At 38.8% G+C, this 16,557-nt stretch overlaps 1 protein-coding gene across 10 annotated transcripts in view; it reads left to right on the forward strand.

Moving 5' to 3' along the window:
* Positions 1-16,557, forward strand: part of ZNF385B (zinc finger protein 385B) — a 152,049-nt gene that overhangs the window by 27,995 nt on the left and 107,497 nt on the right. For 6 of the 10 annotated variants that reach the window (XM_040703716.2, XM_040703717.2, XM_046943900.1 and 3 more), the window contains one exon: positions 1,910-2,212. In XM_040703716.2, coding sequence (XP_040559650.1) covers positions 1,912-2,212 — 301 coding nt within the window. In that variant the 5' untranslated portion in view covers positions 1,910-1,911. Of the gene's footprint in view, positions 1-1,909; positions 2,213-7,173; positions 7,905-8,596; positions 8,816-16,557 lie in introns of those variants that run through there. The other 4 variants (XM_004942694.4, XM_046943903.1, XM_004942693.5 and 1 more) reach the window with 2 other exon arrangements.

Here is a 16,557-nt window from a genome sequence, read left to right on the forward strand (position 1 = left end):
TAGTTTTTTTTTTACCTGTTTCATTATTAAATCTTTTTTCTTATGTTAGTAGAACTTAAAAAACAGCATAATATAATTTATTTATATTTTCCCCCAGCCTCTTACTTTAGGGAATAAAAAGCAGAGCAGCAGTGTAAAAATAAAATAATAGAAATCAGAAAACAAAGGGCACAGGGGGAAGTTATTTATGGTTTAAAAATGCATTGAAAAGTAACAAATACCAAAGCTCTGAGCAGATTAAATTTTCAGATGAAAATGTCATCTAAGCTCAGCAGAGTGGAGGATCTTGGTTGCTTGCCTTGAAATATGATACTTATGCTTAAATGATTTAGTGTGACAGCCTAGGTTTTCAGGATCCACTCCTATGTGTTTTAAAAAGCAATTAGGTACCTGGAACCTGCAATCATGTTTTTTAGTTTTAATATTTGATGTATGTCTTAATGAATGTACTGCTTGTATTTTTTTGTTTATTTGATGACACAACTGGGAGCTGTGTGAAATGGATATGTGACTACAAACTCTGACTTAAAATACTGGAAGAATGACTCATGCTTGGGGAGGAGTTTGCATTTTAAGCATGGGCTAGAGTAAGGAATGCGACAAAGTTCTCCATCCCTTCATCATATAAACAATCCTTTAAAATAACATTAAACAAACCACTTGTGTACCTATAGACTCACACATCTATAAATTTATGTATATTTTTGATTTCTACCTTGGAACAAAACAAAGAACAGGTTCTTTGTTCAATGTAGTGATGAAGATTTATTCTCTGGGGACAAATGCATGTTTCAGACTCCTGAGTTTTTGTCCAGGGACTGCTATTTGCTATGCATTTGCTTAGTTCCCACAACATGAACTCTGAGTTGGCATTTCTCTGTATAATAGTTGTAGTAGTAAAGGAGTTGAGAGTCAGTTATAGACACTTACACAGATTGATCTATCGTAGGTGTCTTAATGCCTGTATGAGGGGATGAAGTTCTGGGTGCAAATAACGGTGGAAAGTGTTCATTAGTCTCATTCAAACATTTTACTGTCTTCTAAATAATAATGAAAGAAAATCATTGGTTGAATAATTGTACTTGGGGCAGCAATAAATACTTATGGGCACAGGAAAGTCAGAAGCTCTGGAACCAGTTTGTAATGAGATAGAGGAAATGTATTTGCAGTGTGTCCAGAGAAGGGCAATGAAGATGGTAAAAGGTCTGGAGAACAAGTCTTATGAAGAGCAGCTGAGGGAGCTGGAATTGTTCAGTCTGGAGAAGAGGAGGTTCAGGGGAGATCTTACTGCTCTCTGCTATGACCTGAAAGGAGGCTGTGGCGAAGTAGGAGATGGCCTCTTCTCCTGGTATCTAATGATAGGATGAGAGAGATTGGCTTCAAGTTACACTTGAAGGGGAGGTTCAGATTGGACATTAGGAAAAACTTCTTAGAAAGATTGGTCAGGCACTGGAATGGTATGCCCAGTGAGGTGGTGGAGTCACTGTTCCTGGAGATGTGTAAGAAATATGTATATGTGGTACCCAGGGATATGGTTCAATGGACAATACTGGTGGTATGTAGACGATTGGGCTAGATGATTTTTGAGATCTTTTCCAACCGTAGTGATTCTATATGAAGAACTTAACCTCTACTGGGGCTGTAATAATGAATCTGCTTTAGAACAGCTTGCAGAACAGAGTTCTGCTGAGTTGCAAGTTGTCACTGGGCGTGGACCCAGCTACTTAGTTCTTGCCTCTGAAGCGTGTCACACATGCATGAATTTCTCCATGAAGAGTTGCTTCTACAATGTGGAGCCTTATGTATTGGAATTGGTGGTTTGTTTTACTGCATTTTGAGAACAAAAATACTGATTTGATATTAAGCATTACTAGCTGACTTTGATAAAACTTTTCTTTTTGGTTTGTAGGTATGAAGCGTCCATTAAGTCCTGACCGTGTCTTTGAAGATGGGATTATGAATCAGCCAGCTGTTCTACGGAGTTCTGAAGAAAAAGGGTTGAAAAATGACAGACAGGACTATCAACTAGGCAAAGAAAAAAAGAAGATACTGTTTTCCTTCTGCGAAGTGTGCAATATACAGCTGAACTCTGCAGCACAAGCTCAAGTTCATTACAATGGCAAGTCTCACCTGAAAAGAGTGAAGCAGCTAAATAATGGAAAGCTCCCTACAAGTACAGCTCCTGGCACCTTGTTTCCAAGTACAAGTACAGGTACATGATCAGTAAGAGATGTTGCATTTTGGTCAAGAATTTTAAGGAAGCTTTAAAGCTCTACCTTCCCCATCCAGCATTACCATTAAACATAATATAGATTAAAAGTAGCAATTAATAGTTCATCGTATTGAGAATTATTGGTGTATTTCTTCTCCCACGAAGCTGATCTTATTGAAACAGTATTATGTCAGTGCATGATTAATGACTGGGTTGGGCCTTACGTAGTAGAGATGCATTTGTCATTCACGTTTCTCCCAAACAACAAGGTTCCAGAGGATGCTTTATGTGCAGGAGAAACTTGTAAGAAATACACTGGTAGGAAAGTAGAGCTGTGACTTTTAACAACCCGGTCTTTTAATCTTTTCTGCTTTTACTGGTCTGAGTTTTAATTACTCTTAATTCAAGTGAAAAGTAATTTGAAACAATACTTTTTATTAACTGGACAAAACAGAAGTCCTTCATTTGTATTAAGTGTATTTTGCCCAAACAATATGAAAAGTTGCAGAGTAGATTACACACACAAAAAACAAACATGGAAACTGTTTTCTTTTATCTTTAAGTTGGCTAAGTTGGTATTATAAGAAAAAATGTATTATTTCCCTACTTCTCTAAGCATGTAGGAAGTTGAACTCATCGAATAACTTGAACTTCTACAGTTGTAAAGGAAAGGATATTGTGACTCTTCTTCCCTTTTCATAATGGGTCCTGGTATGCCAGATGGTATATTGCTTTGATGTTCAGTGTATAAGGATTTTGCTGCAGGATTATCCTTTTCCTGTGATGTTCCAAAAACACTGAAGAAAATTTCTTAGAGCTCTTTAAGGATGCTTCTGTTACTCATAGTTGAAGTAGATACATTTTTTCCCCTTCCGTTTACTTTGTTAACCAACGTTTATTTTGTTATAAATTCTGCAGCATGCGGAGGGGCTGAGGTTGATCTTAAAGAGCATCGTTTACATCTCACATTAATAGAGGTAGAGCAAATAGTACTTCTGATTCTGAGACAAATAAATATGAAAATACTGCAATGAATTGTAAGTTTGGTGCAACACACACCTTGGGGCTGCCATATGGCACAGGAGTTAAAACTCCTGTGGTTTTTTTAGCAGTATGCTTTGTTCATTTATCTCTGTATTAGACCACATGCTACTTAGTACCTTACGCTAGTCTACCCAGTGCATGTTGAAATAGGGATGCTTTTTTTTTATAGCTGAAGGATGTTAGTGTCATAATCATTTAAAGAAAAAATGTATTGCACAGACAGCTTAATGTAATGCTTAAGAGACACTAGAGGAACAGCATTTACCAAAATGTCATTCTCAAAGAACACCTTTCAAAAATAAGTAGAAATTAATTTTCTTATAAATTGATGTTATCCAGGCTCAGTTTTAATCCATGTCCTCTGGAGTGCTGTTATCCTTTGTAATAGGAGTCTGCCTTTCCCATTTCTTTGGCTAACACTGTAAACAATTAATTGTGCAGATGGTAAGAGAACAATTCTGTTCATCTCACCTCACCAATGAACAGACTTGATTCCACGTGCAAAGAAAGCAAATAGCCCTTCTCATGCTTCACTGTTACAGCTATATCCCCTTCTGCTGAACCAGTTGGTGATGCAGCTTTTTACAAAGGTTCCTGCTAATCTATGGTGGGGTTTTTCCTTTGTCTTCATAACATGAATGTAGAATAAATAATATTCTTGTTAAAAAGGTGATTGGGAATATGCATTCCTGTAAATACATGTTCAGTATACAGAGACCAAGATTACAGACCTGTCTGTTCTGAGCCTGTGCAACGGAACTGATCCATCCAGGCACCATCTCCAGCCTCACTGGCTGTCGCTGGGCTTCCTTCCAAAGGCAGATGGACACAAAGGAGTCATTAGGCGTACTTTCACATTCCTTCTCCTTTGAGGATCCCCTCTGTGACAAGTGGCTTCAGGATGTTATAATGCATCCTTTTTATTTTTAGCCTCCCATGTGTTTTACGTATATAACCTCAAATTGTTGCTCATAACTTCGAGTAAGTTATGTAATGGTCCTTCATGAAAAATTCCTTCTGACTAGGGACCTGGAATCCCAGTTCTCAGCAATAATGCTCTACAGTATGCAGATGATGGGATTTATCTCTTTGGACTTAAAATATTTCATAACTTAAAAGCTAATTCTTGAGGGCAAATTTGTCATAGAATTTCAAAAGATATCCACCACTACTGGAGTTTACACACAGTTTTGCTAGTTGTGCTCTATCTGCATGTCAGTCTTTCCACAGCAATTTAAAATTGAAACGATTGAGGCAAAGATCAAAAGCTGCTTTTCTCTATCTTGCACAAATTGCAAAATTGATTGAATCTAGAAATGAATTTACTGAAAGAGAAGGCCTTGGTGATTTGATGCACTTATCTGACGGCTCCCTTTCTTAAGCTTGGAGTTAGAAGCTGGCTGTTTGGAGAGAAGCCTGATCTGCCTGTAAGGCGCTTTGTGCTGACTGCAGGCCGCTCGCCTCTCACCAGCAGCCGGCCGCCGAGGGCACGGGCCGGGGGCGTGCAGCGGTGCCCGCGCCCAGCAGGTGGGGCTGCAGCCTGCGCCGTGCTCCACAGCAATGCGTGCTGCCGCTGCCTTTCAGCCGGGCCGTGGAGCCGGCGGGCCGAGCAATCATGAGCTGGTTGTTAATGTGTGCTGCGGCGGGATTTTGAACGGCGTCGTTCTGTTCGTCTCAAGGTGGCCCTTGGAGAACACCGGTTTTGCTTCACACGCTCCCATCCACGCTCGATCGGTGTCCTGGGCCCGTCTGGGCGCTGGAGGAGAGCAAGGCAGTATGAAGAAGTCAGGTTTTTATTGTATTTTTTTCCCACTTTTGGCAACAGAGAGCAGCACTGCTTTGCCATCTTGTGTGATGCCGCATTATGTGGGAAGTCTGGGCATCCTTTCAAGGCAATGGAGGCAGTGAGGCTTACAGCTAAAGCTCTCTGAATGGTGTCAAACCTTTTGGCTTGCCTGAGTGGCTTTGAGCGAAGAGGAACTGTCTTGGGTTGCAGATAAAATATACCATGTAGTTTAAGTAACAGAACATATATTTTTTTTACTTTTTTAAATTAAAATGTTGAAAGAGGGCAACAAAAACATAAATCTAGCAGGTTGGATGCACATGCTTTACAGGATCTATGGCCTAGATAGGTAACTTGCACACTGGGTTCCCAAAATAAATGTCTTGAGGTACGAAGTGCCTTCAGCTGTGCCAAACGACGAGAGCCTTCTTCAAGGTCTCATTTAAACTAATAATTGATGTTCTAATTATCCAACTTAGGGGGAAAAAAAAAAAATAAAGACTACTGGTAAACTTCAGGAAATGGTTCTGAGAATATTTAAGGTATACTTTATATGCACATGCATATGCTTACCCTAGTAAATGTGTGTGAGGAAGACTCTTACAGAACAGTGAAGGAAATCACCTTTACAGGGCATGAGTTCAGTGCAACTTCACAGGATCAATGATGAGAATCAGAAACCATGTGTTAAGTGATGGTCTGTTACATTACTCTTACTTCAGTGGAGTTTTTCCCTGTTTTTCTGATTGTCAGCAGAACCAGATCCTAAATGGACAGCTTTGTATGTACGTTTGAATCCTGAGCTGGACCCAGGCTTACTTTCTGCCGTGTAGCTTAGTTGCCATCTGAACTGCTTTGTGCTAGCTCAAGAGTGAGCAGAATCCTTGCTTGCCTTAAGCTTCTTGAACTGGACCCTGAAATACCTTGTCTGCCTGTATCTGACGTTTTTCTGGAAGAAAAAAAAAAGCAAACAAGGATAATCTAAGTTTTATTACAGAATACGTTAATTACTCACTCTAGTGGGTACTCAGAGGAATGCTAAGCAGCAACCAACAGTACCTTGAAAAATTTGGTGAGCTGTATCTTTAACTCCTGCATATGTAGCTATGGAAGTAGTGTGCAAGTCTACGGAGGGTAATGGGAAAGCACTGTGGGTTTATTCGTTGTGTTGTGCTCAAACCTTTTCTAGACTTGTGTAAGGCCAGCTCTTGTTCTGCCTTCTCTCTCTGCTGCCTACAGCCCTCTTGGGAAGCCATGGAAAGCTGCTGCTGTGGAGTCACAAAGTGAAGTGATGTCAGGGAGCGTTCTTCTGTCCCTGGGAGAGAGGGAGTTGCACTGCCTCTTTGCTGCCCTCCTCTGGGCAAAATCTGTCTCTTTGGTAGAGCCAAAGATTAAAGTCTCACAAGAAAATTATTACCTTCCTCTGAAAGTGGTTATACACTTGTAATGTAACTTGGATTAGTGAGCTGTTGAGAAACATACTATTTCACTTCTCACTGCAATGTAAATTGACTTCTTTCAGTGTTCTTCTGAACAAGGCTGCATTTGGTATACTGATCCACGTTATTTCTGTCACTTGAATATCTCTCACAATTTACGTAGGAAATATGTGCTATTAAGTTAACATTCTTCTTGCAACATGAAACACATTTATGTAGAATGGCTGCTATTTTTCTTATGGCTAGTTGTAATTAGTTGCTCTGAAATTAGGGGAATTCAGGTTGTTTTTATGCTTGATACTCTACAAAATATTGATGATGAGTGAATATCAAGGGACAGAGCTGATGTTAAAAATGGTCTTGTTTGCTAGTAGGTACAAACTGTATCCGTAATATTTTGCTCTCTGTTTCAGTAGTTGTATTGTGAAAGTACAGGTAAAGATTAAAAAAAAAAGTCAGACTGTCATTGGTAGTCTTAAAGAAAATAGTGGGGAATTTTGTTATTGTTTCATTGAAGTGGGCTCTTCTATTTTAAGTGATGATATAAAATTAAGGAAAAAAAAGAACATGCTTTTTTTGAAGTTAATGATGGGTATCAGAACAATTATCCACCTGTAGTCCCCACATCCTCCTCTTGGAGGCAGTGAGTACGTGAATGGCACTTGTAAGGAAGTTTGGTATGTGACTAGTCTGGTGGAAAAAAATGCTTACAGGGGGATTTGCTGTAGGTGGAGGGGGGAAGGGTTTCAAAATGGGATTGGTTACAACCATTGCCACTTGTTGCGCTAGCCCCTGGCACGTGAGTGTGTGTAACTATCAAAAATCTCTGTAGAATTCCTTTGCTGACAGTTTATAATCTCTTTTGGGCAGCAGTTGTGTTGTGGTAAAGAGCCAATCTTCAAAATGTCCAGTAATCCGATGCTGTAGAGTTCAAAACAAAGAATACAGCTGGTCACCTGCTGTGGTTTGTCTAAGTGCAGATTTATCAGTTTTATTCAGTGTGTCTTTCCAATAGTGATTGAATGAAATAATAACTTCTTTTTTACTGTTTTGATCTTTCAAAAGTAAGTCAGATATTCTGTATAGTATGTATCCTCATCTGGGAACAGAGCCAGCCAAAATTTCTTTCATAGCCGTCTCATGACACAGTAGTATGTTTAGATAACTGTACAGGTATTATAATAAAAATCCCCCTATCCTTCTATTTCTTTGTAAACTTGATTCATGATTACATCTGATTCTTATTACACTGTGTATTTCAAGTCTCTGAGGGTGTGAGTGTGCACAGTGGCACATGCCCTCTTACCTTTTTTGGGAAAGAAAACATATGAAGTACCTGAAAAGACAAAAGGATTTACACTGTGGGAAGGCTCTGTGGGAGTAGGAAGAGCATGAATTTAATAAGCCATGGAGAATTTTCATAGTAAGTAATGAAAAATTATTATTGTTTTTGAAAGGCAAAGGCATTGGTTGTGTAATGTCATGCTTTTAGTAGCTTTTTTTTTTTTTTTGAGGGGGACAAATACTTAATCTGGCAGTCTGTACAGATGGGTCGGTATCCTGAAATTCCTCTAGATATTTATGCTTCTCTTTAGCAGATACCGTATTTGTATAAATCTAATAGGCTTTGTCAGTTATGTGGTTAAAGAGTACTTATTTGTTCATCTGCATAATTGTAAATTAATCTTATTTAGAAAAGCTGTAAGGAATCATTAATTTTTATTGCCGGATTTTTCCCAGTAGTAAACCACTACAATACAGGCTACAGCTTCTTCTCTGTCTCGTGCTCATTGTAGAAGAGACAGAGCTATTTTTAACATTTACACAGGCTAGATAAATGATTCTTCGTTCTGTGTGGTTTGGAGCTGGATCTGTGGAGCGTTTCATAATCATACCCTTTTTATGGTTTGTTTGAATTTGATCACTGGCTGATTTCATGCATTGATAATGACTGCTTAGGTTGCCTGTTTCTCAGCATAAATTCACCTCAGACTTCTACTTTGACAGTGCTCTGTGTTTCCGTCCGCATGAAGATACAGAACTGAAATTGCTTTGCTTTCTTTACAAATGACTCAGAGTGTGCTTGTCCTTCCCTAAAATGTTGCCAGCGTGTGAAGGATTTTCAATGAGCAATGCTATAAGGCAGCATCTGGGAAGGTTTGGAGCTGCACTGGTGTGCCAGTGCGCTGTGACAGAGGAGCAGGGCTGGAGCCAAAGCTCTGTAGCACTATAGATCATATTGGTCACATACTGGAAGTTTTGTTTATGTCACTTAGTTCCACTTGAGCTCATTAAATACTACTGCCATAATGTGGAGTGGACTTCCCAGTAGAGGTGAGTATGACTATTTTTTTTAATTAAACTTCAATTGCTTTGTGATACGATATTAGTAGTGAATGCTTACATGTTCGGCATATTTCTGTGTGCATGTCATTTGTATTTTAGTTACTCCAGTGGAAATGTTAAGAAAAATGACAATGTATGTCATACATAAATCTCTTCTTATTTCAGTATTCAGAGTAACTCTAAATGTGTGGCAAGCTCCCATTCCTTGCTTGCTGCTTGCAAAGGACATCTTTTCACTAGGTGACTTCCTATGTGTTTTAAGTGTTTTTGAAACATGCTAGTGGTGCTGTATTATTGTTATAGGGAGAAACTAATTAACAGTGTGACTAAATACCCCTTGCAAGAGCTTGCTTATTGCCTTGTTAAATCTCAAATTATAGTTATAATTAAATGCAAAGCACAAGAGCTGTTGGATTCTTCAGATAAGCTATGAAAGTGAAGAAGGAAATAAATTGTATACTGGATTTGACATGTTGTCTATGTCTGTCATTGTTAATATTAAAAGTTATGACCTGTCATGCCCAGGATAGCATCCGATAATTCATTTGCACTGACAGCTTGCTTTGAGAAGGGTATAAAATTACTGTCGCTTCTCCCCAATCAGTTAAATTTGAGATTTAGTGCAGTAAGTTTTATTTAAGGGAACAGACACTGTGTTCAAGGTAGTCTGTGAAGTTGTAGTAGTAAATCTTTAAGCTCGAAAGAAGCATTATTGAAAACTAAATGAACTTTGTACCTGTTTACAAAAAAAAAAGTTTGAGAATTTATCTATAGCAGAACACTCAAAAAATTAAACTCATTAAGCACGATTGTTCTGCTAATATGTTGAGTTGTGAGACCTGCTATGACTTTAGTTGGCTCTTCTGATAGTAAGCATTTTAATAAAAGAAGGGAAGAAGCTAAAATATACTTAGTGAAATGTTTTTCTTGCTTGCTAAAAATGTCTTTGCTTTCTGTGTAAAGACTGCTGTGTTTTTTGTTGGTTTTTTTTTTACAAGGAACTAGGACAGCTCATGCATTTTCCTGCTAAATATATTTATGAGGCAGCTGTTTTATAGCTTTCAGCTCTAAAGTTATAGATAAGTGTGTATTTGTTTGACAGAAGATTCGAGAATTTCCATTTACTGCCAGTACATGTAAAGCTTGGCTAAGCAGACTGCATCAGGAGCACACACCATTTGTATTAGCCAATCTGTCTTTGCAAGTCCCAGGGCCACTATCTTGCTAGAAGCCACTGTGTGCTTTTGAAAGCATGAAATTAGTTTTATACTGAGCACATGGTTTCTCATTTAGCGGTTCTTTTTATGGTAATGGTCAATTTCTGGTTCAGTGCCAGAATTTTGGTGTTCTGTCATAGCTGATAGCTTCTGCTAAGGTGTTCTTTGGAGATAACCTCTCTTCCCCCCACCCCCACCTACAAGAAAGAAAAACATACACACACAAAAAAACAGCGGACGACACCAACAATAAAAGCAGGTGGGGGGGAATCTGGGGAGACCCTAATAAAGGAAAATTGTCCCCAGTGGCTATTCACGTTTCAGTTAGCATTTTGGAGCGGTTCTGTAGTTCATATAATATTCCTAAGCATATTTTTGTCATTTGTAACATAAAAATATTAAACTGATTGTCACCTTCTTAAGATTCACATAGAATTTTTAAATCACTTTGCAATGAACTTCTACTGTGACATGGAAAATTACTATCCCCTGATGATATCTTACTCTCTGTGTTTATTCAGTGATCAAAGACAAAGTGCACTTGACACGTGTCTATGAGGCACCCTAAACATCCAGGAGAGTCATTCTAGAATGCAACTGTAGAATGTGTTACAGAGTCTATCTGGAAACTTTTAGGAGTCACTGTAAGTTGTTAGTAAATACTCTTTTTTTTTAAAAGCTGTCTGTAATACCTGTAATTTGTAAATTGATTAGGTAGCTGTTTTTTAACTTGTATTTCATTCTTAAAATCATATGATAATTTGAATTGGAAGGGACCCTAAAAGGTTATCTAGTTTAATTCCCCTGCGATGAGCAGGGACACCTGCAGCTAGATCAGGTTGCTCAGAGCCCTGTCCAGCCTGACCTTTAGTGTCTCCAGGTACAGGGCATGCACCACTTCTGTGGGCAACCTGTGCCAATGCCTCACTACCCTTAGCACAAAAAACTTTTTCTTTATATCCAGTCTAAACCTTCCCTGTCCTGCCACCACAGACCCTGCTAAAGAGTCTGTTACCTTTTTTTAGTCTCCCTTTAGATAGTGAAAGACTGCTCTCAGGTCTTCCCAGAGCCTTCTCTTCTCTATGCTGAACAGCCCCAGCTCTCTCAACTGTCCTCACAGGGGAGTTGTCATTCCTTGGATTGTTTCTGTGGCCCTCCTCTGCACTCCCTCTAACAGGTCCATGTCGTTCCTTACTGAGGACTCCAGACCTGGACACAGTACTCCAGGTGAGCTCTCAGCAGTACAGAGTAGAGAAGCGGGGTCACCTCCTTCCACCTGCTGGCCACGTTTCTTGTGATGCTGTCCTGGATAGGATTGGCTTTCTGGGCTATGAGGGTGCATTGCTGGTTCATGTCCAGCTTCCCATCTGTCAGTAATCCCAAGTCCTTTTCAGCAGGGTTGTGCTCAATTTTTTCATACCTCAACTTGTATTGATTGTGATGATTGCTGTGACCTAAATGGCTTTGTTGAATATCATGAGGTTTTTCTAGGCCCACTGCTAGACCCTATCTAGGCATCCCATCCGTAAGTTGTCTGATCTGCACCACACAGCTTTGTGTCATCTGCAACTTGCTGAGGGTGCACTTGATCCCACTGTTGATGTCACTGATGGAGGTACTCCCAAGGGACACCATTCATCACCAACCTCCATAGGGGCATTGAGCTACTGACCATCACTCTCTGAGTACAGTCTTGCAACCGGTTCTACATCCATCAAACAGTTCAACTGATCAAATCTATAGATTTTCAATTTGGAGAGAAGGATGTTGTGGGAGCCTGTGTCTAAGGCCTTACTGTAATCCAGAACAATGGCATAAATGACTCTTCTTTTTGATGCAGTTATGCCATTGTTGAAAGCCACTAGGCTGATCAGGCAGGACTTGCCCTTAGTGAAGCCATGATGATTGTCTCATATCACCTCTTTCTCTTCCATGTACCATAGCATAGCTTCCAGCAGGATCTATTCTGTTATCTTCTTCAGCACAGAGGTGAGGCTGAATCATGGGAGAACGTTCTGGCTCTGCCAGATTAAAAATTGTTCCCTTAATAGCAGCTACTCATAGTGAAAAATGAAGGTGATTAATATTGTACTGTGTTAGGCTTCACTTGGATTACTTTACCCAGCTTACATTAATCTCTGTTGTATATTAGGAAACTTTAAACTGTGCTGCTTTTAATAAGAGTTTCTGTAATTTTGACTTGATCCTGCAATGAGCAACTTTTATGATATAATTTTCTTTTTTCTTGCCATGTTGTGTCAGCTTTGGGCAAAATCTAACTGTGTTTTGTGTGGAAGACCCAGTGGGCTCTAGAACTAATGAGTTTCATCTCTAAGTACTGAGGGAAAAATCCTGATCATCTACCAATATACCTTTTTTGGGGAAGAAGCTGGAGATCAACCTGCTAAGATCAACCTGTAGCAGTTTTGGATTATTCCATCATCGTGGAGGTGGAAGTGGAATCTCTGGAGACTGCTGCTAAAAGTCTCTTGGAAGGTAGCAGAATATCAATTCAACAAAGCCCCTTTTTCAATGTCATGTTTTTTGGAGCATCCTGTAGTCATGAAGTAGATGCAAACTGACAGCTTGTTTTTTATACCACTTGAAAAAAGATGGTTGCTGTCATTTTAGGACCTTTGAATAAATATACGGTTGCTGTCATTTTAGGACTTCTGAATAAATTTGCTTACTATTCTCCAGTATGTGTTTAAAGGGGCTACCAGGCAGAAAACATCATTACAAACATTTGGAAAATGATGTGTGACATATCACTACCATGACATACAGAACTTGCTTTATTTCTTTAAGTACTTTAGCTAGAATGCCTTTCCTTGTCCTTTTATTCTTTGTGGGATTCTTTTGTACATGCTTTTTATAGCTATAAATATATGCTTGTCACATTTCAAGCTGGCTAGTTCTTTGTTCCAAGACTTTGTTGCATGTGAGGTACTTTCAGCTCCAGAGATCTTGCATCTTTTTCCAAGCGTCTTTATTGCTGTGTATTTCCCTTCCTGTCTAGCAAATGGGGAGGTTGGTGGCCCTGCCTGGCAGGGAGGTTGGAGATTCATGACCTTTGAGGTCTCTTCCAACCCAGGCCATTCTGTGATTCTGTCATTTCACATTGATTTGTGAGAAGCAAGATCCAGAATGCTAGTTAAACTGGACAGAGCTTCCTGGTAGGGAACTCTACAGCTTCAAGAGAACATTTCTGTTTCAGATTGACGATTTTCACATGGCACTGTTACTTCAATTTCTTCTCCTTTAGAAGATCCTTCAGAAGACATAAATGTTAATGCATAAGGTCTTTTATTGTTTGAGTGTTCTGGGGATAGCAGCTTCACTACTGCAAGTTTACTTACAAGAAGATCCTGGAAAAGAGGATACCGTAAGCTAAAAGGAAAAAATAAATGGGGAAGTGGTTTAAAGTTGTAAGCAATTCCATGTTGATGACTTGACTTTGTGACTTGAGACTAGGCAAGCCCTGTGTGGAAATCTTGAATTTGCCTTTTTCAGTGAAGGTCATTAGTGAGTCCTGCCAAGAGAGCAGAGTAAACTGACACTGTGGCAGCCCTGTTGAAGCCTACTGCTGGAGCTGGAGTTTCGGTGTGTTGTTCCCTGCCGATAAGCTAGAGAGCCAGGCAGGAGTTGAGATGTTCTGGAAGTCTCATCCAGAATGTTCAGCCAAGAAGCTGTGCTTTTTTCCTATATGCTTTGTTTTGCTGGATTCTGAGCAGTGCTTATGAGATGTCTTTCAAGAGAAAATGAACCGAATCACTTTCCTTTGATGTAGGTTTTTTTCTTCCTGTTTTCTTTTCTGATGGGAGAAAAGCAGAGTACTTTTTGATCTGTGAGGATATAAGAAGGTTGCTTTTGTATTGACACCAGCAGCTGGGCAGATTAAAGACTAAATTCATTAGCCTAGGGTAGCTCTTGGGCCTACCCTGAGTAGAGCTTTTTTGTGCGTGATCAGTGCAGACCTTCAAATCAGTGATCAGTGTTTTAGTGCTTTTTCAAATTAAGATCCGATGCTTTTCAAATTCGTAGGTGAGTGAAAAGGAATGACTGTGAAAGCTTGATGGGCAAACATTTCTTGCTAAGCAATATGAAAATGTCAAACTTCTGACTAGATGAGAATTCTTAGTGTGATGCATTTTGTAATGTCACATAGTAGTTTCTGCACTATCTCTGAACAGCGTATGAGACCTATGCTCTGATCAGTACATGAGCTTGAAGTCCTGTTCTTGAAGGATTGGATGTGAACAGCTGTTTATATGTGCAGGGGGTTCTGAGTTCTTTGTGTTTTCTGTTCGTGTGTTGTTTTGCTTTGTTTTTCCCTTGTGTTAGAGTTGTTCAGTTGGATGCTATTTGTATTCTTACTGAGCTAGAGGAAGAGACAGAGAACAGGTCCCTTGTGTGCTGGTTAGAACCTTTTCTTGGGCTAGGAACCTATGTAGGAGCTCTTCCCTGCTCTTTTAAAAATAAATAAAAAAACAATATGTAGAAATTAGCAGCCTATGTGGTTGTCTGTCAAAGGATTCAATGCAGGATAATGGTACTATTGTTTCCCTTCTGCTCTCTTCAAGCATTCATTAACAACATGATTCAGAATTCAAAATTTATCAGCTGGAAACTTGTGAATTTCACTCAGGGACCTCCATTTCCTTTCTTTAGATTAAATTCATGAAGGGTGTTCCTAAAATTTTCTTTTTGCTCAACCTGAATTTTAAGTTTTTGCGTATGAGCATTCAACTTCTTACTCAGCACAGAGTGTTTGCGATGATGGCATCCTGAGTTATTTTGTTTCATAATAGGTAGAATGAAACCCTGGTCCTGGGAGTCAGTAGAAAAGGAGTCCTTTACTTTGTATCAGCAGAACAGACTGAAGTAGACTGTGGAGAAAATAAAGAGGTGAGGAAGATTTCCAGGCTTTAGAGTGGCACATCTGGATAAAGAGTCACAGAAATCACTTCATCAAGAAAACGCAGACTGGTTGGAAAGAACTGAAGTTCATTGTTAGGAATTGCGATTAGTGTATTGTGGCCAAATTTGTGAACATCGAGGCTGGAGCCAGGTGTCTCTGGTAAGGTTCTGGATGGTAATGATCCCTATTGTATTAAGCAGTCACTGTAATGGCCTCTTTTTATTTATTTATTTATTTTTTTAAAGAAACATAAGTAGCACTTGGCACCTGTGTACCCAGACTGCTGAAAATAAGGTACAAGCTTCTCAGTCGCTGTGGCTAGTAAGCAGGGCACAGGCTTCAGAAATGCCAAAGCTGAAACACCAGAAACTTATTTGTTTAGGATTAAATCATCATGAAGGCATTCTGGTCTTTTTTGTTGTTGTTGTTGTTGTTATGGATATGGTTAACAGGAATGTTTATCTGAAACTTATAACACCAGATTTTTTTTTTGTTAAGAACTATTGACAGAAACAAGATTTGGCAGAAGCAATTAAAAATATTTTTGTTGCTTGTTCATTTTGTTTATCATTTGCTAGCATTTGCTCATTTTAATGATTTCTCCTTCCTAGCAAGTATTTCTCTTTGCAAGGAAGATTTTTGCCCCTGTTTATTTCCCCCTTCCTCAGGAGAAACAAGTGAAAACACCTTGTTGTAGAGATTACCTAATATTGCTTGGATGGGGTAAAATATTTTGGTTGACATTGTTTTCTCTATTACATGGCAGACTTCTGTGCTGAAACCATTGTTACTGCATGGTATCTATGCGGTTGGTATCATTTTGTGGGAAATGTTTTTTGAACAGGATAATCAGTGAAGCTTAAAATCCAAATTAATAAAGTAATAATCTAGCAACTCTTTATGAATTGCCTGTAACCTAGTTATGATTTGTAAAGGAATATTTACTCATTAATATTTGGGTGGAAAAGCTATTGATCTAAATGCTTCATAAATTCTTAAATTCTAGAAAATGTTCCTTGCAAATAGGCAGTGTTTATTACTTACAGTGTTTCACATTGTTCACCATCAGTTACTCAGAGGCAGAAACATCCTGCTGCTCTAAACTGTATCAAGATACCCAGTAGCAAAGCAGACTGAGGAAAAACTAGAAAATAATGAACCTTTTAAAGTATTTTGTGTTGCTTTGTATTTGAATAGCAAGAGATTAGTATTTGAATAAATATGATGTACTTCACCTTTTTGTCTGTGTTTAGAAACAAAATTTAATGTACTGGTCTTTTATCTTTAAAAGTCCATTTTATGCCTAATAGGCATGTTATTAAATTGAACAGCATTCAAAAGCCATTAAGAATGGCTTTCTAAATAATAATTTTATCAGATGATTTAACTTTTTTTTTTTTTCAAGTAAAAATTCTAGCTGCCTTCACTGAAAGAATGAAAAGCTTTGTGGAGTTCTTTGATTGCTAGTTTAGGTTTGCCTGCATAGTGGTCTTTTATGTACAAGTACACTTGGAGGACTGTTAATTTATTGAAGACCAAGCATCACTCTGAAATTTACAAACCTATTTGAAGTTAAGGCTATAGATTTCAGT

Source organism: Gallus gallus, chromosome 7 (genome assembly GCF_016699485.2).
Source record: "Gallus gallus isolate bGalGal1 chromosome 7, bGalGal1.mat.broiler.GRCg7b, whole genome shotgun sequence".
Classification (NCBI taxonomy): domain Eukaryota; kingdom Metazoa; phylum Chordata; class Aves; order Galliformes; family Phasianidae; genus Gallus; species Gallus gallus.